Below are 24,942 nucleotides of genomic sequence, written 5' to 3' on the forward strand. Positions count from 1 at the left end.
ATACCAATAGCTCAAACTTTCGTAATGCGAGACCTATTGCATTTCCAATGCTTGTTTTTCTCTTCACCATATCGCTCCCCCTTCCTCACTCCCCCTGATCTCCATCTTACGTCTTTACCACGCCCTCCTCCCTCACCCCCATCTCCCCTCCGGACACTGCACTCTTCAAATATGGCCCCAACTCATGGATCATCATATACCCATCCAACCTCTCTAAAAATGCCAAGGCAAAACTTCAAACTTAAATTACTAATACGCCACCCAGAAACTTTAATAGCTGATACCTACCTCAGTCTCACCTCTCCCACTAAATCGAACTACATTTTCTTCTCCAAACGCCTTTCCAAATGGAAAAGCACTTTCCTTCGCCTCCTTACAATCTCTAAAGCAACTAACATTCCATATGGCTTCAAATTGTCCAACACTCCATGCACAGCCTTTCCCGGCGAAACCGCCATTTCCATCTTCAAAACTGGCAACATCATCATTACACAATTATCTCTTTTTGACTCCAAAAATCTCTTCCTAGGAGATTTTAACATTCAACTGAACAATGTTGAGGAGCCCACAGTCATGCGTCCACTAATCTCCTTGAGGTTGTTAACGAGCTCAAACAACTATTTCAACATCCAAACCATATTGCTGAAAACATTCAAGTTTCTCTGGAACCAGGTCTGCCAGCAGTGGATTGATAAAGATAAGACCATGTACAGTTTGAAGAGGAGTTAAGCTATCTCAGGGTAAACATCCCTGCTTGGAGGAGACTGTAGATGTCCATTTGCACAACAGCTCCAGGAAACATATCTTGGTTGGACAAATTGTTTTTTTACCACGCACAGAGGGTTTGGCCTGTACATGTCCTGTGACCTTTAGTTGTAGCAGAGCCCATCCTGAGCCATGCCAACAAATCTGTGCATCAAGGATATAACGCGGCATAGGTCTGTGCTTCAGTGAACACTGGCAGAGCGCAGGGTTTAGTACTGATCTGTTCCGAGTGATTGTTGTACCTTCATAGAGGAGTTGCTGTATTCCTACTTTATAATATATGTTCTTCGAGGTAACTTTGCTCCAGTGTTGTGTCTCTTCTTTCCAGTGAAGCAAAGAGTACTATTATTCCATCAGTCTCAACCCCTTGACTCTTGCAGATTGCTAAAATCCCGTACCCCTTCTAGGAGGAGTAGTCTGAATTCAGCTGCCCAGAGGAGAACGTTACAGAATACCAAAGTTCACCCATGAACTGCAAAATAGGGCTTGGGTGGGCTTTATCACATCTGTAGGATAAGCTTTGTAAAGTGTGGTCCACTGTGATGTTGATCCCATTTATTGAAGTGAGATGCAATGGATAAGGGTTATATTTCCATCTGACATCTTGTTTCTTTTGTGGTACTTTTTGGATTTGTTCTGTGGTGTGTTTGGACTAAATTGTCTTCCAAGTCCAAATCTTAGTGTTTTTGTGCACGGTGAGTGGGGGTTTCTCATTCAGTGATATCAAGCGTATTTCCCGGTAAACCATGCATGGGGGTGGCATGGCCTTTTTGTGTTCTTTCAATTCTAATTCTTTGGGTGTGGTTTACGAGGTTCTTCCACAAGCTCAATTTATTATGTACAACGCATGTTAATAGAACAATGAACACCATTCAATTTCAATTACAAAAGCAATACAAAAATAACTACCAGAACAATCACTCAAGTCAGAAGCGAATCTAAACAGCGCTAAGAATAAATATCAGAAGAACGTCAAATAAAGTATAAAGCAATAAGACAACTGATTGTTACTTTGGTGGGGAGGCTGCCACCTACACTGAGAATGCCATTCTATTATAGGAACATTTACATTGTAAAAATTCCTTTCATTTGCTTCCATCTTAGTTAGTCCACAGGTACCGCCTAATACTAGCATCTAATGACACTGATCTAATTGTAATAGCTACAACTTACTTTCAATGCTGTAGGCTAGAAAGCATTTTTAAGGTACCAGCTAATAAAAGTTCTCTTTTTGATTCATGCCATTTCTTTGGACACCATCTAAAAAGATCAGTTATGTTTTGGGTTCAGTGCACTTTTTGGACCTTGAGTCAATACGTTGAGATAAGTTCATTTTCGGAGAACATTTTGACAGCTTACGGACTAAAATGTCCGATTCTAAGGGGTACTATCACTCCCACTCGAATAAGCCATGTTCGGAAGCCATCCTCCTTCCGCCACTTGCACACGAAAGGACCCTTTCCTGCACACACGTCAAGGAAATCAAGGAAATGTCCAATAAACTCATTTGCATCTTCAGACACGAAGAGTCCCACGCGTCCTATAGCTTCCTAACAAATCCACTAATGCGCTTACCCCACAGCAGCCCCCGGGATCTTAGGTACGTTTACTTCATTCACTCTCAAATCACCCGGCTACCCTCTATGTCCTTTTCTCAGTATTAGACCATCGCCAAACCGTCACCCTCCTTCCATGAACCACAAGCTACTCAGCCACAACTCACCCCCCACCCGGTACATGTTGGCCGCCATCTTCGCCCCACTGCCCGGCACAATGGAGCCTCGCCGCCACTACTGCTGCTGGCGCCGCCGCTGCAGGCCTGGCGGACACTTCCGCTTCCGGTCCGGGGCCCACGCGCCGCCGCGCGCACGTTCTCTGACGCCGCCTCGTGCCCGGTGCCGCCGTTGACTCGCTTCCTCGCGCCCACACGCAGCCGCACTACGCTGCTGATGACGTCACGAGCCCGGTTACCGGCCTTAGGGCGGGAGGGGCGGAGCCTAGGTCAACTCCGAAAAGTAGCCTGAACCTTACGGAAAGTGCCGAGTAATGCCGGAAACACACGACACGAATCGGAAACAGCCGACTATTACCGGAAACAGTTGAGGGTCAAACTTACTGAATCTAAAGAAAAGAGAGCACTAGGACGTGGCTTTTCCTTATATGCCTTAAACGTTATTAGTGGGGAGGCTATCCTTACAGTGTTCTGTAGATTTGCCCGCATCTAGTTGCCCGCGCACGGTGTTTTTTTTACTGTTCCCAGCCATGTTATGTTAATTTAATTTGATGTCGAGCAGGAATCCCCCGGGTGGCTCGGCGCTGAAGCAGATCGCAAGCAGAAGACACGCAGAGTTAGAACAACACAGTCTTGAGCATTTCTCTGAGTTTGATCCGACCTTTACATGTGCCGATGTAGCAAGCATTCCAGTATGAGGGGGCCAGGTGGGAAAAAGACCCAACACTTTCTTAACTTTGATACGCGGGACAGTGAGCATGGCATTGTCCTTGGATCAAAAGCCTAACTGCACAGGAGTGTTGAAGCTTCAGGGTGTGGTGAAGTAAATGATGATCAGGTCCACGTAGGTTCTTGTAATAATAGGTATTTATTATTTAGGATGGTATAAGGTGGTAATTCATAAATATTAAGATACATCAAATAAAGTAAACCCCACATGGAGCTGTCCCCTTTCAGCTCAGTCCCAAGCTCCCACCTGACTTGAGCTCAGATCCCAACATTCTAATATGTCATCATGAATAATCAGATTCCAAACGATGACAGCAGAGAATAAGCTGGAAACCAACACTACACGGGGTCTTTCCCCATTAGCGACTTTTGAGTGAGGCAGAAGATTTTGAAAATTATTTTCCTTAAGGGCAACCAATGTAAAGATCTCAAAAGAGATAGTAAGGTGGTACCAGAAGGGAGATTGCAAATGAGACTAGCCGCTGTGTTTTACACAACTTGAAGTTTATATAGTTGTGTCTAATTAGCAGACACAAGGAAAGCGCTGCCATAATCAAATCTGATAATGAGCGCTGGTACCAAGGTTTTCCTTGCTGAAGGACAGGGCTCGAGTCGGGGGTACACGCAGATACACAGCGTCCCCCCACTCTTTTCACATGGTGGACGCTGTCCCCCCTGCCAAGAAGCTGGTCCCCACAGAAATAAGCTGAATATGTCCCGTTATAAGTTTCAGACACCGGGACACATTGAGCGTAATGTTTTTATTTTTATTTATTTTAGAGGTTTTCTATACCGCTAGCCAGATCCGAGGGTATCGGAGCGCTTTACAACATGATGTGGAGAAGACAAATACAGGATAATGGCATGGTAGATAAATACAGAAGTGTGCAAACATTACAGTTCTGCTGAACGTCAGAAGTGCGTCGTTGAGGTAGAGAGGTCGAGGGATCCGAGGTGTAACATTGAGGTTGAGGGGTCAAGAGGTAGTCTCAAAGCCTAGGGAGAGCAAGTCTTGTGCTGGAGTTTTCTCTTAGTGGTGCCACCCAAGGGCTGATTGTTCGTGCGGTTTCTGATGGCTGTCTGGTGGGAGCGCGATGTCAGGTGACTCCCTGGTGGAGGCGTGTGAGTCACATGATTGCGTTAGGGAAGGCGCGGTTGAGGTAAAGGGCTTTTAGGAGGCTTTTGAATTTTGGAAAGGAGGAGGTGGTTCTGATGTCGACTGGGATGAAGTTTCAGATTTTCGGGGCGTTGCCTGCAAAAAAGCAGGCTGCAGTCTTTTGTTTACGCGTTTCCAGGGTGATGAGAAGGAAGGCGTTTGAACTCCTGAGGCTTCTTGATTGACCGGCTTTCTTGAGTTTAGAGGCCAGGTATTCTGGTTACCCTGTGTGCAGGGCTTTGTGTGTGAGGCAGGCAGTTCTGAAGCTGGCTCGCATTTCCACAGGGAGCTATTTTAGATCTCTGAGTGAGGGAGATATATGGTCAAATCTTTTGATTCCGGTGACCATTCTGGCTGCTGCATTGAGTGTGGTTTTGAGAGGGGCTAGGTGGGAGCGAGCTGTACCGGAGAGGATTGCGTTCCCATAGTCCAGTCTGGACAGCACCAGAGATTGGGTGGCTTGTTTGAAGTCGATCGTAGGGATGTGGGGTTTGATTTTGTTCAGGAGCTTCAGATTGAGGAAGGCGCTCTTGGTGGAGTTCTTGATGTGATTGGTCATGGATAGTTTGGGGTCAAGGGTGATTCCAAGTGATTTGACCGAGGTTGCCAGGGTGAGATTTCCGTTGAGGGCATCAATTGCTTTCAACCATTCAACGATTTGCGGGTTTTCTTCCTTGTTGGAGATGAGGAGGATCTCGGTTTTCCCTGATTGAGTTTGAGGTGGTTCGTTGATAGCCATTCTTGGACTTCTCTGAGAGTGTTGTTGAGTCTTAGGATGTTGTTAAAGGAGGAGGTGTCCAAGTAGATTTGAGTGTCATCTCCATATAGATGAAAAGGGATGTTCGCTTTTTTCAGAATGGAGGTGAGGGGTTCCATATATTTAGTCCCCCACTTTTTATAGGACTTGTGCCCTGCTGAAGGAGGAAGAAAAGGAAGAGCTTTCCTCAACAGGCGCATCATGTGAAAATGTACAGATGGTAGACAGAACCTGATCTTTCATAGTTAATGTTTAGTCCAGTCGAACACTGAGGTTCTTGACTATCTGTTTAGGTGTTAGTACAGTGCCAAGTTCTGCAGAACCAGTCGGCCGACCATAGCTGTTGAGCCTTATTAAATAGCATGATCTTGTCTTTTTTCTGTGTTCAATTGTAGGTAATTGGTGGACGTACTGGCTGCATTTGCTTTCATTGTAGGCCTTTGTAAAAGGAGATGACCAACTCTGTGTCATCAGCATAGGACAGAATTTCAAGTCCAAAGGATTTGACGTTCGTGGGGGGGTAACATATAAGTTGAAAAGTGTAGGGCTTAGACAAGAGCCCTGGAGCACTCCCTTGTCTAATGGCATGGAGCGGGATTCAAAGGAGCCCAAATATATTGTTCGAGTTCTGTTGTTTAAAAAGCCACAGAACCATTGTAGGGCTGTCCTGTAGATTCCAATTTCATACAACCTTTAAACTAGCCTGGAATGAGACCCAGTGCCAAGTGCTGCGGATAAATCCAACAGCACAAGCACAGACGGCGTATTAGCATCTAGAGCTAGACCTGTGTGATCTATGACTGCTACTAAAGAGGTGTCAGTGCTGTGTGAGGTTTGGAACCCAGATTGTGATGGGTCAAAGATCATGTTGTCTTCGAAGTAATTCGAAAGTTGTTTGTACATATTTTTTTTGGGGGGGGTATTTTAGTGAGTTTTGCATGAGAAAAGGAACAGGAAGACAAACATGTCCTATAACAATGTGTATGATGATTGCAACAAATAATACCTATAGCACAGGGGTCTTCAAACTGTGGGGCGTGACCCCCAGGGGGGCCGTGGAGCGATGCAAAGGGGGTCGCGCCTTCACAGTGCCTCCAGGGCTTCAGCCCCCCTCCTCCCCCATCCTGTGTCTCAGCCCGGGCTGCTGCAGTGCAGCTCGCGCTCCTGGGGCCTCGTGTGGGCAGTGTCTGGAGTCTTATCTCCGGCCCAAGTTTTTCACAGGTCTTTAAAGACCATTAGCATATTTACATGCCTTTGTTAACTGATTACCAAAGCTTAGTTTTTTTATGGTTCCAGTACCCCCCCACCCGGGCCCCCACTCTGCCTATTCCTTACATTTGTCTTTTTACACTTACTGCTGTAGTGTGAGAATGCATTTAATGAAAAGAAATATAAAGTTGGGTTGCCAAAAGAAACATGCCTGCTATGTGTTGTTTAAAGATCCTGCAGAGACCTGCTCTTGACACTAAATTGAGTTATAAATAAAAAAGTATGTATTAATTTGTTATGTGACTTTTCTGTCTTTATTCTTTTTAATGTTTAGTCATGTATCATTGAGGTATCCCTAGAACACAATTAAAAGTGCTTTCTATTTATATTTGCTGTTCTAAGTATTTACAGATAAGTGCAAAAAATACAGCTGTAGGTGACTGCTTATTTCTGGGCCATCAAAATAATGAGCTGGTAACCCTAATCATTAGACTGGAAGTTTGTTGCAGGATCAGCACATTATTTATTTCCTCCACCCTCGAACCCTGATTAATGCCATTATAGCAATAGTTTAACTTATATCTGAAACCCTACGCTTCAAGTTTCTGGGAATGCACTCTGCTTTCAGACTACTCACTTCTCATTTTCGCCTTCACTTTCACGTTCATCCTGCACTCCCAGCGATCACAATGCACTCACACTGATCACCATGCACTCATAGCGATCACCATGCACTCATAGCGATCACAATGCACTCACAATGCACTCACACTGATCACCTTGCACTCACACTGATCACCATGCACTCACAGCAATCACAATGCACTCACACTGATCACAATACACTCACACTGATCACCATGCACTCACACTGATCACCATGCACTTGTCAGGAATGATCCCATTGCAGTCCGCTCTTTGCAGGTGTCCTCCACTACCAAGTCTTCCTTTTGGATTAAGCCCTCACCCCCTTCCACAAACTGGTCCCAGCTTGTTGCTAGATATCGCCTGGTACAGAGCAGGCGTTTCCCTGTAGCCATCGATAGCGCAGTCAGTTAGCGTTCTAGTGTTTACTTAGAACGCAGGCTCTGTTTACTTGGAGCGCGAGCGTTTTTCAAACGTCGCACTTCAACTGAAGATTTCCCGAGAGGCGAACGTTTCTTTCGCGCTCTTTCCATAGTTAGCTATTTTTGACATTTAGAGTTATAGTCTAGTCAGGTTTAGTTTCCCTTGTCCAGTACCCATGTTTCAGACTATTTTCCGAGGCTCCGGCGGCTGTTCTTGAGCCGCGTCTGTCACCCCTCCCGAGTCACGCTTAGCCTCACAGACTGTCCCAGCGCGGCTTCCTTTGCCGCTTCATTCCCATTGCAATTCACTCTTCATTCTCGCCTGTCACGAGAATTATTCAGCTCCACAGAACTTGGTCGGATTTCAGCTGAATTCACCCGACATCCAGGCATCGGCTCCTCCTCATGTTTTGCAGCAAGCTTGACAGCGGTTCGCTTCGCAGGCAGCCATTCTCTCAGCAGTTGATGCAGCAAAGAAGTTGGTGAGCTCGAACCAAGTTATCCATTTTGGATATACATTGTACAGTTGCTCAGCCCCAGTCAGAACTGAACATTCTCAGTCAAGCTTCTTTGTTGATAGATTTTCTGTTCAGACTCACTTTCTTCGATATCAACACAGAATGTTAAATTGGAGTCTCTGGGGTGATTCCTAGAATCAAAATCTCTGCCAGCATTTGACTTTTGTCTCAACTTACCATTGGAACAGTACTGTTTGGCAGTGTTCTTTGAATGTGTATTGAACTGGAGCTACAAGACATCTTTCCAACAATCAGAGTCTACAAGTAGATAATAATATATATATATATTCTTGTGTACCACCTATTCTGCATCCTCAGTGTCTTCGTCAGCTCAGCTCCAAAGACTTTTCTACACAGCAGTTACTATAGAGACCTACTTGAGAACAGCTAAAGCTCACACTTTCACAGGTAAATGGGAGAAGGTCATAGAGAGAATTAGTAGAGGAATTTAGCATATAAGAGGACCAGAACTTAGTAATGTTGTTGTTATTTCTTGCAGAAAGAATCTTCACTAAATCCTAGAGTGGGAGAAGATATCTGTGTGAGCAGTCTCTCTGTTTGTCTCTTCCACTTCCCCTTTCCCTGACGTCACTGTAGCAAGAGAAGTCCGGCACAGTGGTGATAGGGAATTGGGAGCTAGCATCACCTTCGGTTTGGTACCCCCGCGGAACTCTGGAAACTTCAGGTACCTTCTGACAGATTGAAGTGCCAGCAGTTGCTTTCCGCTTGGGTATCATGGCTGAAGGATTTGATTTAAAAGCCCTGGGGTCAATCCTGGAAGATTTACAAAAGCAGTTGATAGAAACTAGAGAGGAGGTTAGGAAATCTAATCAGGAGACTAACTTCCTTCGTCAGAAGATAAATGAACTCACAGTTAGCCCAAGTCCAGATTTTGGGGGTCAGAAGTCCCAAACTTTTAATCCTTCTCCAGCCACCAGTGAGTTTTCCACCCAGGTAGTGCATGCAATGTCCCCCACTATTCCTCTTGCCCCTCCAGAAAGATTTTAGGGTGATCCAAACAAGGCACAGGTTTTTGTCACTCAGTGTTCGTTACATTTTCTTTGTAAGCCAATAATTTTCAAGGAGGATCAATTCAAAGTGGCGTTCATGCTGTCGTACCTGAGTGGAGATGCCGCGTCTTGGTCATTGCCTTTGGTGTCTACTAATGATCCAGTGCTATACAACTTTCAGGAGTTTAAGACGGAATTTTTACGAATTTTTGATCAGAGAGCAATCTCTGAAACCACCGACAATGAGCTTCTAGATTTAAAACAAGGGAATCGAGAGTTAGTGGCGTATTTAGCTCAGTACAACAAGCTTATAGTTGAAATTAATTGGCCAACAGAAAAAAGAGCAGCAATTTTCTACAGAGGTCTGCGAGATGAATTGAAGGATGGTCTCTCTCAGATCCCCAAAAGACCCACGGACGTTTCCGAACTTATCGACCTGGTTCTTCAAATAGATCAGAGACAATCGGAGAGGCGACAGGAGCGGCGAAAGGAAAATCGATCTATTCCCCCAAGATTTGATTGTATGCGTTCTGAGTGTGTAAAATCCAAGGAAGAAGCCACAGCAGAAGAACCAATGCAGATTGGTACTGTCCGTGGACCTCTTAGTAAAGAGGAACGAGAAAAGAGAAGACTTGGCAAATTGTGTATGTACTGTGGTGGTTCTGGACATTTTGTCAAGGAGTGTCCACGTAGACCAAAGACAGCGTCATGGGTAAAAGACAAGCTCCACCAGTAGACGGAGTTGCTCTGGTGGAAGCCGAATCTAAGTCAACTCCTTTAATCCAGTCCTTGTCAAACACCATGCAGTTTTCGGCTCCTCATCTCATACTTTCTTGTCAAATTTATTTTGGAAAAGATCAAAGTGCTAATGTAGCAATCATGATTGACTCAGGAGCTACAGGAAATTTTTGCGATATTCTGTTTGCTAAAAGTTTGGGGATAAACTTTGTGAGGAAGGACAAACCTGAGCCAGTGCGGGCTGTCGATGGAACCCCATTATCATCCGGTCCGATAGCTTTTGATACTGAGACAATCTCGGTGATCGGGCCTGGAGAACATTGCAGTTACCTTCGATTCAGTTTAATTGATGCTCCTCAATTCCAACTTATTTTGGGCCTGCCTTGGTTAACGAAACATAACCCGAAGATTGATTGGGCTAAGAGAACTGTAGACTTGACTTCCGAATATTGTTTGGAACACTGTTTTCATCCTCCCTCACAGAAGACAGAGTCAAGCAAAACTTACTGTTTGGCTAATCAACCTCAAATAATTTGTTTGGTGGAACTCCCTGAAATCCCAGCGCAGTATCAAGATTTGAAATCAGTTTTTGATGAGCAAGATGCGCAAAGACTTCCCCCCCATCGGGAATATGATTGCACTATAGAATTGGAACCTGGAGCCTCGTTGCCTTGTAGCCGTATATATGCTCTTTCTGAATCTGAAAATTTGCATTTAAAGGAATACCTTGACAAGAACTTGGCGAACGGATTCATAAGGCCATCTCAGTCCCCAGTTTCCTCCCCTCTTTTTTTTATTCCGAAGAAGGACAAGAGCCTGAGGACTTGCATAGACTATAGGGCCTTGAATTTGGTGACCAGAAAGAACCGGTACCCGTTGCCACTCATCTCAGAACTTTTGGATCAGGTGAAGGAGGCTCAGATCTACACCAAATTAGATCTAAGGGGTGCTTACCACTTGGTCCGGATGGCTGAAGGAGATGAGTGGAAAACGGCTTTTCGAACACGTTATGGTCTTTTTGAGTATCAGGTTATGCCCTTTGGGTTGTGCAATGCTCCTGCGGCCTTTCAGCATTTTGTAAATAACATACTTCGAGAATTTCTGGATCGATTCGCAGTAGTTTATATTGATGATATTCTTATTTTTCCAAAAATACTGAGGAGCATATTCTGCATGTTCGTACCATTTTGGAATGTCTATTGAAGAATCAACTTTATGTGAAATTGGAGAAATGTGTATTTCACGCAACCAAAGTAGAGTTTTTGGGGTTCATTCTTTCCCCAGAAGGAGTTTCCATGGATGAATCTAAGCTCAAGGCAATCCGAGATTGGCCTGCTCCTTGCTCTGTAAAAGAAATCCAAAGTTTTTTAGGTTTCGCCAATTTCTATCGGCGATTCATTCAGAATTTTTCAGAGAAGGTGAGCCCCATTACTCGGTTGCTGCGGAAGAACGAAAAGTTTGTTTGGGGACCAGAGGCTGAAGGCGCTTTTCAATTCCTCAAAGAATCCTTTGTCACAGATCCCATTTTGCAACACCCAGATCCTTTGGAACCATTTTTTGTAGAGGCAGACGCTTCCAACCTTGCTATTGGGGGAGTTTTGTCCCAACGCCATAAGAAGACAGGACAACTTCATCCCGTTGCTTTTTATTCTCGAAAACTTTCCTCAGCAGAAATAAACTATGCCATTGCTGACAAGGAGTTGTTGGCAGTCAAGGTAGCGTTCCTCGAATGGCGTCATTACTTGCTGGGAGCCAGACATGTGGTAACTGTATTTACTGATCATAGGAATTTGCAATTCCTTAAGCCCGCACAAACTTTGACTCCGCGACAACTTAGGTGGTCATTATTCTTTGCTGATTATGATTTTGTCCTCACGTATAAACCTGGAGTAATCAATGGAAAAGCAGATGCCCTCTCTCGATTGAATGTGGGAGAAAGTCCTCAGGCAAAGACAGAAGAATTTCTCATTCCCACAGAAAAAATTGTGGCAGTCACAGTAGTGGATGAGTTGGAAGAAAAGATTGTCTTGGAATTCAAAAAGAAAGATTACTCGAACTGGGAGAATGAAGGTCCAGATCGTTCAGTGGAAGACGGGAAACCTTATTTTCAAGAAAAGATGTTTGTCCCTGGAGAGAAACTTCAAGAGGAGACCATTCGAAGGTTCCATGATCAGCCTTTGGCCGGGCACAAGGGAGTCTTGAAGACCCTGGAGTTGGTAAAGCGAAATTTTCTTTGGCCTGGTATGGAAGCTCAGGTTCGACAGTATGTAGCCACTTGTGAACAATGTTTGAAAGGAAAAAGTCTCAGACAGTCCCCACAGGGTCTTTTAATGCCTTTACCAGTACCTCCTTATCCTTGGCACACAGTATCAATGGACTTTATTGTCGAGTTACCGTCGTGTCAAGGGAAGTCAGTCATTTGGGTGGTGGTAGACCAATTTTCTAAAATGAGTCACTTTGTTCCTCTCAAAAGTCTTCCAAATGCCACTGAGTTAGCCTCCTTGTTTGTGCAGCACATAGTCAAATTGCATGGGATTCCGAAGGTAGTGATTTCAGATAGGGGCCCCCAATTTGTGTCCCGATTTTGGAGATCCTTTCTAAGAGGTCTGGGGGTGGACTCTCGTTTGTCCACCGGTTATCATCCCGAGACCGATGGACAGACTGAGAGGGTAAATCAAGATCTTGAGTAGTATTTGCGTTTATATCTGATGGATCAGGAGGGAGATTGGCCTTCTTGGTTAGCTCCAGCAGAATTTGCTTACAATAACGCAGTGCATTCCGCCACTGGATTTTCCCCTTTCTTCTTGAATTCTGGTAGGCATCCCAACATGTTGGTGGGCAGAGTTGCAGGGGACGTTCCAGCAGCTGAGGAAATCATTCAAAAGTTACAGTTAGCATATCAGTTAGCCACTGCAAATTTGGTTAAGGCAAAGGCTGCTTTCAAGAAACAAGCTGATAAGGGTCGCAAGGCAAATCCTGTTTTTCATCCAGGGGATCAAGTTTGGGTTTCCACGCGCCATATGCGCTTGCGGGGAAATCGAAAGTTTCAACCCAGGTTTGTGGGACCTTATCCAGTGGACAGAATGATAAATCCAGTTAGTGCAAGACTTCAATTACCTAAAACCTTGAGAATCCACCCAACCTTCCATGTTTCTTTGATTAGAAAAAGTCCACCTAATCTTCGTAAGGTCCTTCCACCAGTTTCAGTGCAGGTAGATTCTGCTGAGGAATATGAAGTAAAGAGAATTCTGGATTCTAAGATCAGGAAGGGGCAACTTTTCTATTTGGTGGACTGGAAGGGTTTCGGTCCTGAAGAACAATCTTGGGGACCCAGTTCTAATGTCCACGCTGCTAGATTGGTGAGGGAGTTTCACAAGACTTATCCACACAAACCTAGGAAGGGGGTTTTGGTGGGGGGTACTGTCAGGAATGATCCCATTGCAGTCCGCTCTTTGCAGGTGTCCTCCACTACCAAGTCTTCCTTTTGGATTAAGCCCTCACCCCCTTCCACAAACTGGTCCCAGCTTGTTGCTAGATATCGCCTGGTACAGAGCAGGCGTTTCCCTGTAGCCATCGATAGCGCAGTCAGTTAGCGTTCTAGTGTTTACTTAGAACGCAGGCTCTGTTTACTTGGAGCGCGAGCGTTTTTCAAACGTCGCACTTCAACTGAAGATTTCCCGAGAGGCGAACGTTTCTTTCGCGCTCTTTCCATAGTTAGCTATTTTTGACATTTAGAGTTATAGTCTAGTCAGGTTTAGTTTCCCTTGTCCAGTACCCATGTTTCAGACTATTTTCCGAGGCTCCGGCGGCTGTTCTTGAGCCGCGTCTGTCACCCCTCCCGAGTCACGCTTAGCCTCACAGACTGTCCCAGCGCGGCTTCCTTTGCAGCTTCATTCCCATTGCAATTCACTCTTCATTCTCGCCTGTCACGAGAATTATTCAGCTCCACAGAACTTGGTCGGATTTCAGCTGAATTCACCCGACGTCCAGGCATCGGCTCCTCCTCATGTTTTGCAGCAAGCTTGACAGCGGTTCGCTTCGCAGGCAGCCATTCTCTCAGCAGTTGATGCAGCAAAGAAGTTGGTGAGCTCGAACCAAGTTATCTATTTTGGATATACATTGTACAGTTGCTCAGCCCCAGTAAGAACTGAACATTCTCAGTCAAGCTTCTTTGTTGATAGATTTTCTGTTCAGACTCACTTTCTTCGATATCAACACAGAATGTTAAATTGGAGTCTCTGGGGTGATTCCTAGAATCAAAATCTCTGCCAGCATTTGACTTTTGTCTCAACTTACCATTGGAACAGTACTGTTTGGCAGTCTTCTTTGAATGTGTATTGAACTGGAGCTACAAGACATCTTTCCAACAATCAGAGTCTACAAGTAGATAATAATATATATATATATTCTTGTGTACCACCTATTCTGCATCCTCAGTGTCTTCGTCAGCTCAGCTCCAAAGACTTTTCTACACAGCAGTTACTATAGAGACCTACTTGAGAGCAGCTAAAGCTCACACTTTCACAGGTAAATGGGAGAAGGTCATAGAGAGAATTAGTAGAGGAATTTAGCATATAAGAGGACCAGAACTTAGTAATGTTGTTGTTATTTCTTGCAGAAAGAATCTTCACTAAATCCTAGAGTGGGAGAAGATATCTGTGTGAGCAGTCTCTCTGTTTGTTCTTCCACTTCCCCTTTCCCTGACGTCACTGTAGCAAGAGAAATCCGGCACAGTGGTGATAGGGAATTGGTAGCTAGCATCACCTTCGGTTTGGTACCCCCGCGGAACTCTGGAAACTTCAGGTACCTTCTGACAGCACTCACAGCAATCACAATGCACTCACACTGATCACAATGCACTCACACTATTTACCCGCTCACCCTGCACTCACACTGATCACCATGCACTCACACTGATCACCATGCACTCACAATGATCACAATGCACTCACACCAATCACCATGCACTCACACCATTCACCCGCTCACCCTGCACTCACAGTGATCACAATGCACTCACACTGATCACAGTGCATTCACACTGATCACCATGCACTCACAACATTCACCCACTCACCCTGCACTCACAGTGATCACAATGCACTCACACTGATCACAATGCACTCACATCATTCACCCGCTCACCCTGCACTCACACCAATCACCATGCACTCACACCATTCACCCGCTCACCCTGCACTCACAGTGATCACAATGCAGTCACACTGATCACAGTGCACTCACACTGATTACTATGCACTCACATCATTCACCGGCTCACCCTGCACTCACACTGATCACAATGCACTCACACTGATCACCATGCACTCACACTGATCACCATGCACTCACAGCAATCACAATGCACTCACACTGATCACAATACACTCACACTGATCACCATGCACTCACACTGATCACCATGCACTCACAGCAATCACAATGCACTCACACTGATCACAATGCACTCACACTATTCACCCGCTCACCCTGCACTCACACTGATCACCATGCACTCACACTGATCACCATGCACTCACACTGATCACCATGCACTCACAATGATCACAATGCACTCACACCAATCACCATGTACTCACACCATTCACCCGCTCACCCTGCACTCACAGTGATCACAATGCACTCACACTGATCACAGTGCATTCACACTGATCACCATGCACTCACAACATTCACCCACTCACCCTGCACTCACAGTGATCACAATGCATACACACTGAACACAATGCACTCACATCATTCACCCGCTCACCCTGCACTCACACCAATCACCATGCACTCACACCATTCACCCACTCACCCTGCACTCACAGTGATCACAATGCACTCACACTGATCACAGTGCACTCACACTGATCACTATGCACTCACATCATTCACCCGCTCACCCTGCACTCACACTGATCACCATGCACTCACACCATTCACCCGCTCACCCTACACTTACCGTAATCACAATACACTCACACTGATCACCATGCACTCACACCATTCACCCGCTCACTCTGTACTCACAGTGATCATAATGCACTCACACTGATCTCAATGCACTCACACTGATCACAATGCACTCACAACATTCACCCACTCACCCTGCAGTCACAGTGATCATAATGTACTCACAGTGATCACAATGCACTCACACTGATCACCATGCACTCACAACATTCACCCGCTCACCCTGCTCTCACAGTGATCACTCTGCACTAAGAATTTGCTTGCATTGTTCACTCTGTACCTCACCCTGCAGTCACACGAGCACACTTCTCACCCTGCACTCATGTGACACTCCACTCACCTGTCCCCCCCTTACTGCTCAATCTGTAGCTCACTCAAACAAGGCCATCACTAACCATGCACTAATTCGTCCCACTCTGCACTTACAGCCGAACCCAAATTCATATGATCACCTCACTTACCCTGCAGTTACTCCTTTTACCCTACTCTCACACTGTTGCATTGCTCACTGTGCAGTCATATGGGCACTCTTGTCACCCACACAGTGCAGAAGGTTAAAGTGCCTGGTACAAAGAAGATGTACCATGCACATCACAGAACTGAGTGTGAGTAAACTATGAGTAGCGCTATTAAAAAAAATGAAATGTTTGTCAGACAGGTGCTATAGAGAGATGAGGTGTATTGTTGGTGAGTGGTAGTGAGGGAATTCATGGAGAAGGTGGAAAGACTGTTGCACCGTGTGCGACCAGTGCTCGGACAAGCCCTGGCTGGGAGTGTTACCCCCCCCCCTGAAGTTCGGGTCTAGTGGATCCCCTGCTACTGCCTATTATTTACATTTGTAGTGCGCTACTGTTACCAAAAGGTGTCTTGGGGCTAATAACCATCTGCCTGCAATGTGAGAGAGGGATCCGGGGTTGGGAGGGGAGAGAAGAGAGGGATGGAAGGAAAGGGGTGAGAGGAAAGGGGCATGGGTAAACTGCTTAACTCTGCACAAGACCGCCACGGTTTGAATGCACCCTTGCTGCTCCCGGCCATGGCCAGGTGAGTTTCTAATGTGGCAGCGCGTATTCCTGCGGATTGGGAGGCCCTTCACAGAGGTTGACTGGACATCTTTCTGATGTTAATTGCTGTATTTTGGTTATAAACTGGTACTGATGGGGTGAAATCTTTCCTCAGTATTACTATGTTTAAAAAAATTCTAAATAATAAATCAATGCTACCCCCAAAATACGGCTTGGCAGTTCGGGCTGGACTGTTCCCATGAGGCACAAGGTCAGACTGATTTGCATATAGCCTTGTCTGAACTGGGGTGTCAGAGTGGGCTAAAGAACGGTGATGGATTAAACCCAGATCTTTTGACTGGGTGTGAGTGTTTGATTGATTCAGATGCTCCGTCCATCATCACCCCCTTTTGTACCACCCCCAAAATATGCAGCATTACAGAACATTATTTACATTTTCTACTCACACAATTTAGTCAAAGCCTGTCGCATAATTTGGTCCTCACCTTCCTCATAACCTAGAGGTTTGGAAATTTTTGTCAGGAGGGGGTCCTTACGTTTGAAAATGTTGACAGGGGGGTCTCGGCATCCAAAAGTTTGAAGACCTCTGCTAGTATAGCACTTATATGACATATATATATATATATATATATATATATTGCTGGAGCAAATATTTCTTCAATAAAGAAGACGCCGCACACCACTTTGTATTACGTTGATTTGTTTATTCTCCTGTAGGTTTTACTCCACCTACGCGTTTCAGACTGTTACAAGTCCCTGATCATGGTTTGTAAACCGTGATCAGGGACTTGTAACAGTCCAAAACGCGTAGGTGGGGTAAAACCTACAGGAGAATAAACAAATCAACGTAATCCAAAGTGGTGTGCGGCGTCTTCTTTATTGAAGAAATATTTGCTCCAACAATTAACAGCGAGGCTGTCCCTATCCTCGCTGCCAGCACCGGCTTTAAGCTGCTCCCCCCGCCTTGGGACATTTGCTCGTGAATATATATATATATATATATATATATATATATATATATATATATATATATATGTAACGCATCTGCCCCATTACATCCTCCCCACCCACTGCCTCCCTTCCTGCAAGTATAGATACATATGTTTTGTTCAGATCCCCCTCTACCTTGACTGTCCTAATTCCTCCCCACCCTCATAATACTCTTTTACTTCTTCATCTAGCAATGAGTGAGTAGTGGGTTGTTTGTTAATTTGACCGTCCGACAATTTGCCCAACAGTGGGAGCAACAAGATGGGCAGATAATGCCCCGGTTACTTACTGGTAATCTTCATTACTCCGAGTATAGTCTTCCTCGCCACATGACTTACATAGTGAGCTTCAGCTCCACACCAGAACCCTCCAAAGCAAAAAGTTAGCCTCCCATGCCTCCCATCCCTTCCCAAGATGGCCGACCCATTACCACCTGACCTCTATAAGAGGCGGGCCGGCCCAACCCATCAGCCTGAAACCACCAAGCACAAACATGAAGCCGATAGCCAGACAGGGAGGGAGGGATGGGAACTCATGTGGCGAGAAAGACTATACTCGGAGTAATGAAGATTACCGGTAAGTAACCGGGGCATTTCCTCCTCGTTAGTCTTCCTCGCCACATGACTTACATAGTGAGCACATACCAAAGCCAAGCGGCTTCATGGAAACACACAAGAAACCAACAGACCATAAGGGGATGCCCACGAAAGAGGACAAACCCAACAGACCAGTACGAGCGGAAGGACCACCCCGGAGAGAGGCAACCACGAGTAGGAGAACCAACCCGGGACCGAAGACACCGGGAAGGCCGAAAAACAAAACCGGACCCCAGAGACACCAAGAGTCGCCAGGAAAACCGCCCCAACCGAAGGAAGGCAGAGAAAGGCACGGGACCGGACCGCACGGAGCCAAAAAAGGCAACAGCAACCAGGGCCAGAACAGAATGAGCAGGCCCGAACAACACACCAGGGCCGCCCAACAGGCAGCACAAAGTGAGAGGGGAGCAAAAGTCCAAGAGAGGAACCGAACGAACAGAGGACAACCCTACCACAGCGACCCAACAAAAAAACAACAGTGGAAAGAGGCAACCAGTTCGTCCAACACAGCAATACCGCAAGGGCGACCACAACCCGCGAGAGAGTCGAACCAGAAAAACTGGGAAGCGGCACCAGAGCCAACCAACAGACAGGCAAGAGCCGGAAGAATGGAAAAGGGTGCCGAAAAGAAAAAGAAGGGGAACAACACCCGCCACACAAAGGACCCCCGGAAGGGACCGCGACCCCAAGGAGAGAACCCAGGCAGGCACCAGGGAAAACGAACCCAGGAAGGAGCCGGAAACGACACCGAAGAGACCCGGAGGAGAACCAACCAGGCAAAGGCGAAAAACTGAAAACCCACAGGCCCGCCCACGGCCAGAAGGGAGAAGAAGAGGCAGAAAGTAGCCAACCGGCCAGGTATGGGTACACCCTGCACAGGGACCAAGCAACCGGCCCAGGAAGAAACACAAGAAGGGAGCGAGCCGCCGAAGAGAGCACCAAGGCGGGCAAACAGACAGCCAGCCCACAACCAGGCCCAGCCCAGCGAGACAAAGAAGAACCGACAGGCATAGGAGAGCGGCAGCAACACACCAAAGGCGTGAAGAACAGAAGGGCAGGGTGAAGACGAGCCCGAGCCATGACAAAATACCCAGGGAGCCACCAGAGCCAACAGGACCCGGGACCCCAAAACCAGGGGAAAGAAAACAAGGTCACACCCACACCGGAAGCGCAGGGCCCCGCCAGGAAATCCCATAGCACCGCTGGAAACAAAAAACAGCCAGCAGGCAAAAGGGACCCCAGGAAGCGAGAAGGCCGAAGAGCCAAAAACCGGAGATCCAAAGGAAGCAGACAGGGCCAGACGGACCCAGGAGACTCCCGAACCAGGTACAAAAGAGGCCCGACCCACAAACCACCGAAGGAAAGGCGATGAGAACATGAGCACCCAGGGTCAGAAAGGCCGCAGCCAAAAAACGACCCAGGCAAGGACAGTACCAAAGCGCCAAAGACAAAAAGGGGCAAACCCCGCACACACCCCGCAGCACGACGCAGGGGACAAACTCACCACAGGGACCAACAAGCCCCAGCAAGGCAGGGGAAAAAAGAACCCCAGAGAAGCCAAGGAACGGCAAAATAGAAGCCAGACGGGAAAAACGACCACAGGGAAACCCATCGACCCAGCACAGACCGGGAACCCAAGCACGGCCAGAGGAAGGTACCACCAACACATGGGCAGGAGGAACCCAGCCCTCCCAGGAGACAGAGCGGGAACAGTCGGGGGAAAAAGAACCAAGGAAAGGGCCAGAGGCACCGAGACCAACAGGAAGGGGAGGATCCGCAAGGACAGACAGGGGCGAGAAAACACCGCCAGTCCACAAGACCAAAACCACGGCCAGAGGAAGGCCCCACCAAGGCAGACAACCCCAACCGGAAAACCCACGAACCGGACCAGGAGAGAAAGTATCAGCGAAACCGCCAAAGCGACCCCGCAACAAAGAGGCAGGCGTCAAAACCCCGGACCGACCAGGCAGGCACCACTCAAAGGAAGCAGAGCCATCAAAGGGCCAAAGCCCCAAGGGCACCGAAAGCCCGGAAGAGAAGGATCGCAACAAAGACCCGACCCCCAGGGGGCAAGGAGAAGCACGGAGACAGCAGGAAGCCGACAGGAAAAGGGCGCAAGAGCCGCCCGCCGAGACAGGGGGGAGTGGCAAAGCTGCGGACCCCGACAAGACAAGGAGAGCCCTCCAGGAGCAGAAACAGTCAGCAAGAAAACACTGACGCAGCCCAGAGACGGACGGACAGACCCCAACAGCAGGAAGCCCACAACAGACAAGCCGTAGCCCACAGCCCCCGGAAAACCCCGGAGGACGGACAACAAGGAACCAACTGGGACCGACCCCACACAAAAACAGCGGGGACAGGAGTCCACAGGACAAAAGGACCACAGGCCCAAAGCCCGGAAGGCAATACAGCAAAACACGAAGCAGAGGCCCCACAACCCAACGCCACAGGCGCCGAATAACAAGCAATCCATAAAAGCACCACTCAAGGACACACTTAGAACAACGGCAGGGACCGAACCCCGGCCTGAGAATGGCGGGTACCACTCAAGGCACAAGACATACCACCGAGCCAAAGCACAATGGACCCAAGCCAAACCAAGGAACCCTGCGAAAAGGCAAAGAGAGCAACCCAATGGGAGACGCTAAACATGGAACGCCACACGAATTTGCGTGTCATCCGAGCGCAGGGACCATCCAAATTCTCACTGTATATATCCAATACCAGGAAATGTGCCGCTGAAGCGAGCACTGAGGAAAGACGGAACGCACAACGAATATGCGTGTCAACCACTGGCAAACTGGCAACCCCAGAGCCCCCAGGAGGCAGCCGAAGCGAACACGCCCCAAGAGCACCCGCCGAGTATGCGAACCATACACGAGGAAGAGGGCGTAAGGGGAACCTGGCAAAGGAGCAGGTGAAAACACCGTCCGAAAATCAAAACGCCGGGGGACATGGGCACAGCACAAGCGGGACCCGAACCCAGGCCAGTGTGTTAGCAAAGCGCTGAAAAACAGACAAACAGTGCAACCAAATCCAAAGGGACACACAACATCAACCTCAGAAGGAAGAAAGGCAGAGAGAACCCGCCAGGAGCAGAGCCCGTGACCACGAGGCCGAATACAGGCCCCTACAGTGGAAGCAGTAGACCACTGAGCCACCAGCACACAGCCCCAACAGAATGCGAGAAGCACCCCCCCAAAGGAGCCCTCGCTGGCAGAAAAAGAAGAGCGAACAAACACCGGGAAGGCCCAATGCCGCGCCACGAACAGTGAGACAGCAGGAGAGGCAAACAACCAACTTGAGGAAGAGCAGCCACCACAACCGCCAGGACACAGCGCCACATCCAAGCAAATAACCAGGGAACCAACGCAACCAAAGGAGGAAGCAGAGGACCCTCCATGACATAGCACCCACAAAGCGGAGCACAAGCAGGAGGTGAACACCCAGCACACGCGAGACCAGAGTAAAAAAACACACAAGGCCATACACAACACGACTCGAAGCAGGCCACAGGAAGATGCGAGGCGGCCACCCAACCAGGACCCCAGGAGGAGTGCCACATCCAACAAAGGAAACCGCAAGGCACACACATACCACATGCAGCAAACGGAGCCCAGAAAAAGCGACAGCAGCGTGCAAACCTGTAGGAGGCCCCAAGGCCAACCCTCGGCAACTCCAGGAGACTCCGAGAAAAAAACAAGAGTCAGTAACCCCAACCAGCGGGTCTCAGAGAACGAAGTGGTGAGCCAGATATGAGACGGACAAGCACGCCCCCACCAGACACAGAAGACACGCAGTGCCAATGAAGCGAGAGGGAGTACACAGAACCACCACATGGAGGCCGGGAAGGAAGAACAGAGAGCCCGCCAGGCGGCCGTGGCCACGCCCCCTTGGAGGCAGAGCCAGAAAATGCGAGGACAAGCAGCACCCCGCCCCCCTAGAAGCCCGGACTGCCCAGCGCGGGAAATCCACGGGAAGAAGCGAGTCGCACCGGAAAGGTAAACGGCAAGTACAAGGAGCAGCCCCGCAGCCGCCCGCCAGCCCCAACGGACCGAGAGCGCAGGGAGCACCGTCAAAAAATGAACACAACCCGAAGGAAGCGCACACAGAAACGGTGAGTGTACCAGGGGCCCGCAAGTGCAATGGGGGCGCAGCTGCGGCATGTAGGACAAACCGCCGGGCACCCAGCACAACCCCGCCAAAAGCCACTCACACACAGGGGCCATGGGATACACCGGGGGGGCCAAAAGAAAGCAAGCAAGTACCGAAACACATGCCGTGACACCACAGCGCAGCAGAGGGGCAGACAGCGCTCGGCAAAATAAAGAGTATGCAACAGATATACCCCTTTCCAAACCAAGCCACCTGAACAGGGACTAGAACCCTGGGCCCCAAGTCCAAAAACCTGATGCTCAACCGACTGAGCCAACCAGGCTCTCGAGCCACAGCTCTGCGGAGTTAAGACAAAAGCAACTCCAGGAGACTCCATAACAGAGACAGTGCGAGACGCGGGGCAAATGGGAGCAGAACAACAGAGTCCCAGACCACACCGCCCGCCCCCCCTATTGACCCTTGGCTCGCTAAGGCAGAGCCTAACCAGCCCCAAAAGAGACCGAGGGAAGGAAGGGGAGAGGTCCAAAAAGCCCCAGAGTCCGCTAGCGCAGGACCACCAACCAAGGACCCATGTTCCCGCAACAGCAGGAACCACTTACCTGAAGACGCATCTGGAGAGTAATGACGCGCAGAACAAAAAAAACAGGCTGATGGGTTGGGCCAGCCCGCCTCTTATAGAGGTCAGGTGGTAATGGGTTGGCCATCTTGGGAAGGGATGGGAGGCATGGGAGGCTAACTTTTTGCTTTGGAGGGTTCTGGTGTGGAGTTGAAGCTCACTATGTAAGTCATGTGGCGAGGAAGACTAACGAGGAGGTAATTTGTGAGTTTTGTCGGTGCAATATTGGCCTTCTTTTGTATGGGCTTAATCTGCACAGCTTTCCAGACCAAGAAGGTTTTTCCCGTGTTGATTGATAGATTAAAAAAGAAGCATATTGCAGGGGCCAGCTGATTATAAAGTAGGGCTCCAATTCTATGGGGACATAGATTTAGACGAGAGCCAGATTTGACTGTTTCAAGAGATCTCTAGACAAATTCTGGAGTAAACGAATCAAACTTGCCTAAGCTGCAGACATATTGCAATTAAGCTCAACGAAGGTTTGATGCAGCAAGCAGGGAACGGTCTGGTAAATAAGTTTCATTTTGTTGTCAAAAAAGTCTGCTAGTGAATCACACAATTCTTGCAAAGCCTGAATTTCTTGGACGCATGCTCAGAGATTATTAAAACCATTGAGCACTTTATAAAGCACATTGGAATAGTTGCCAACTTTGCAGATTTGGTTAGTAATAGGCATTTTACGAGCAGTTTTTGCTGTTTCTGTGGTACACAGTGAGAGGTGCTCCATAGGCTTTCTTATCATTGTAAGTATTGTGCCACCCTCTTTCTAGCTAGCGTCTAGCTAGAGGTGGACAAGTCAGTAAATTAATAGTAAGTAAATATTTTATTGCATATAGTAATTAAAACCATTACAATTTTGTATTAAAATCATCAAATTATCAAAGAAAAGAAAAAAGAAAAAAACAAAGGACAAAAGGAAGCTTTCATATTTACAAGTTTAGCATTAATCAACTACCAATTATGTATAAGTCAGCTGTATATAAATTGATCCTCATTCTAAGCCATCCTTTATCTTGTGACTAAAATCATGTGCAAAATACAAATGTCTACTAGGTATTGCTGATCCTCAACTTTATGGCCAAGATCATAAACAAAATGAAATATGAACTATACAGAATACCCCTAGTTTTTAGATGGTTATCAGATTTCATTACTCTGCAAAATACAATTATGCATATATCCTCAATTGAGTTGCTGAAATCACATGCAAAGTGCAAATGTAAACTGGATGTTGCAGATCCCGATTTGCTGTCCAGAAAACTTGTGCAATAAAGCAATATGAACTATAAGCTGGAATCGCGTGCAAAGTGCAATTGTAAACTGGATGTCCAGACCCATGTGCAAAAATGCAAATGAACTATAAATAAGTTGTTTGATATATGTTAATAATCCTCCATTTCATAACTAAAATCATGTGCAAAAATACAAGTAAGTATGCGTATCACTATAACAATGATGATATCTAAAATGGACTAAGCACTAATGGCATTCAGACACGTAGTATGGTGTATGACATAATTTGATGCCTAAATAATGTACAATCACTATGTGGTGTTATATTCAATCCTTAAAACGTGTGGTGTGATGTGTTTCATAGTTGTTAAAATCAAGTAAACACTGTGGGTCTCTAGTGAGCCTTCTGTAGCCACCGCCAGGATACCAAATGTGCTAAGTGTGCAAATGCGATGTATTGATCATGTGTAAATAAAAAGTAAACGCTATGTGTTTGATTTTAGTAATACTGTACTAACTTTTTGCAAAAATCTGGCGGCCCTGCATGAGGTCTGAAGTGAATAGCTGTTCAGCAGTGACATTACAGCTGGCCGACATGATCTAATTTGGAGAGTGTGGAATACACAAAGTAAATAATACCGCCTCAAATTGTTCACAGCTGGGCAAATACACAGAAGATGAATGAGAGTCTCTTCGGCCTGGCCACAAA

General features: G+C 47.1%; 1 protein-coding gene and 1 non-coding gene across 3 annotated transcripts in view; both read right to left on the reverse strand.

Moving 5' to 3' along the window:
• MTA2 (metastasis associated 1 family member 2) overlaps positions 1-2,722 on the reverse strand; it is a 355,080-nt gene extending 352,358 nt beyond the window's left edge. The window contains exon 1 of one of the 2 annotated variants that reach the window (XM_086938190.1): positions 2,489-2,722. In XM_086938190.1, coding sequence (XP_086794316.1) covers positions 2,489-2,516 — 28 coding nt within the window. In that variant the 5' untranslated portion in view covers positions 2,517-2,722. The remainder of the gene's footprint in view (positions 1-2,488) is intronic. The other variant, XM_086938191.1, reaches the window with a different exon arrangement.
• Positions 2,723-20,912: 18,190 nt separating this feature from the next.
• LOC147691911 (U6 spliceosomal RNA) lies at positions 20,913-21,019 on the reverse strand. The gene has a single exon (XR_015300297.1). It is a non-coding gene; the product is annotated as a U6 spliceosomal RNA (small nuclear RNA).
• Between the last annotated feature and the right edge of the window lie 3,923 nt (positions 21,020-24,942).

The sequence above is a fragment of the Lissotriton vulgaris genome, chromosome 9, assembly GCF_964263255.1.
Source record: "Lissotriton vulgaris chromosome 9, aLisVul1.2, whole genome shotgun sequence".
NCBI classification, from domain to species: Eukaryota; Metazoa; Chordata; class Amphibia; order Caudata; family Salamandridae; genus Lissotriton; species Lissotriton vulgaris.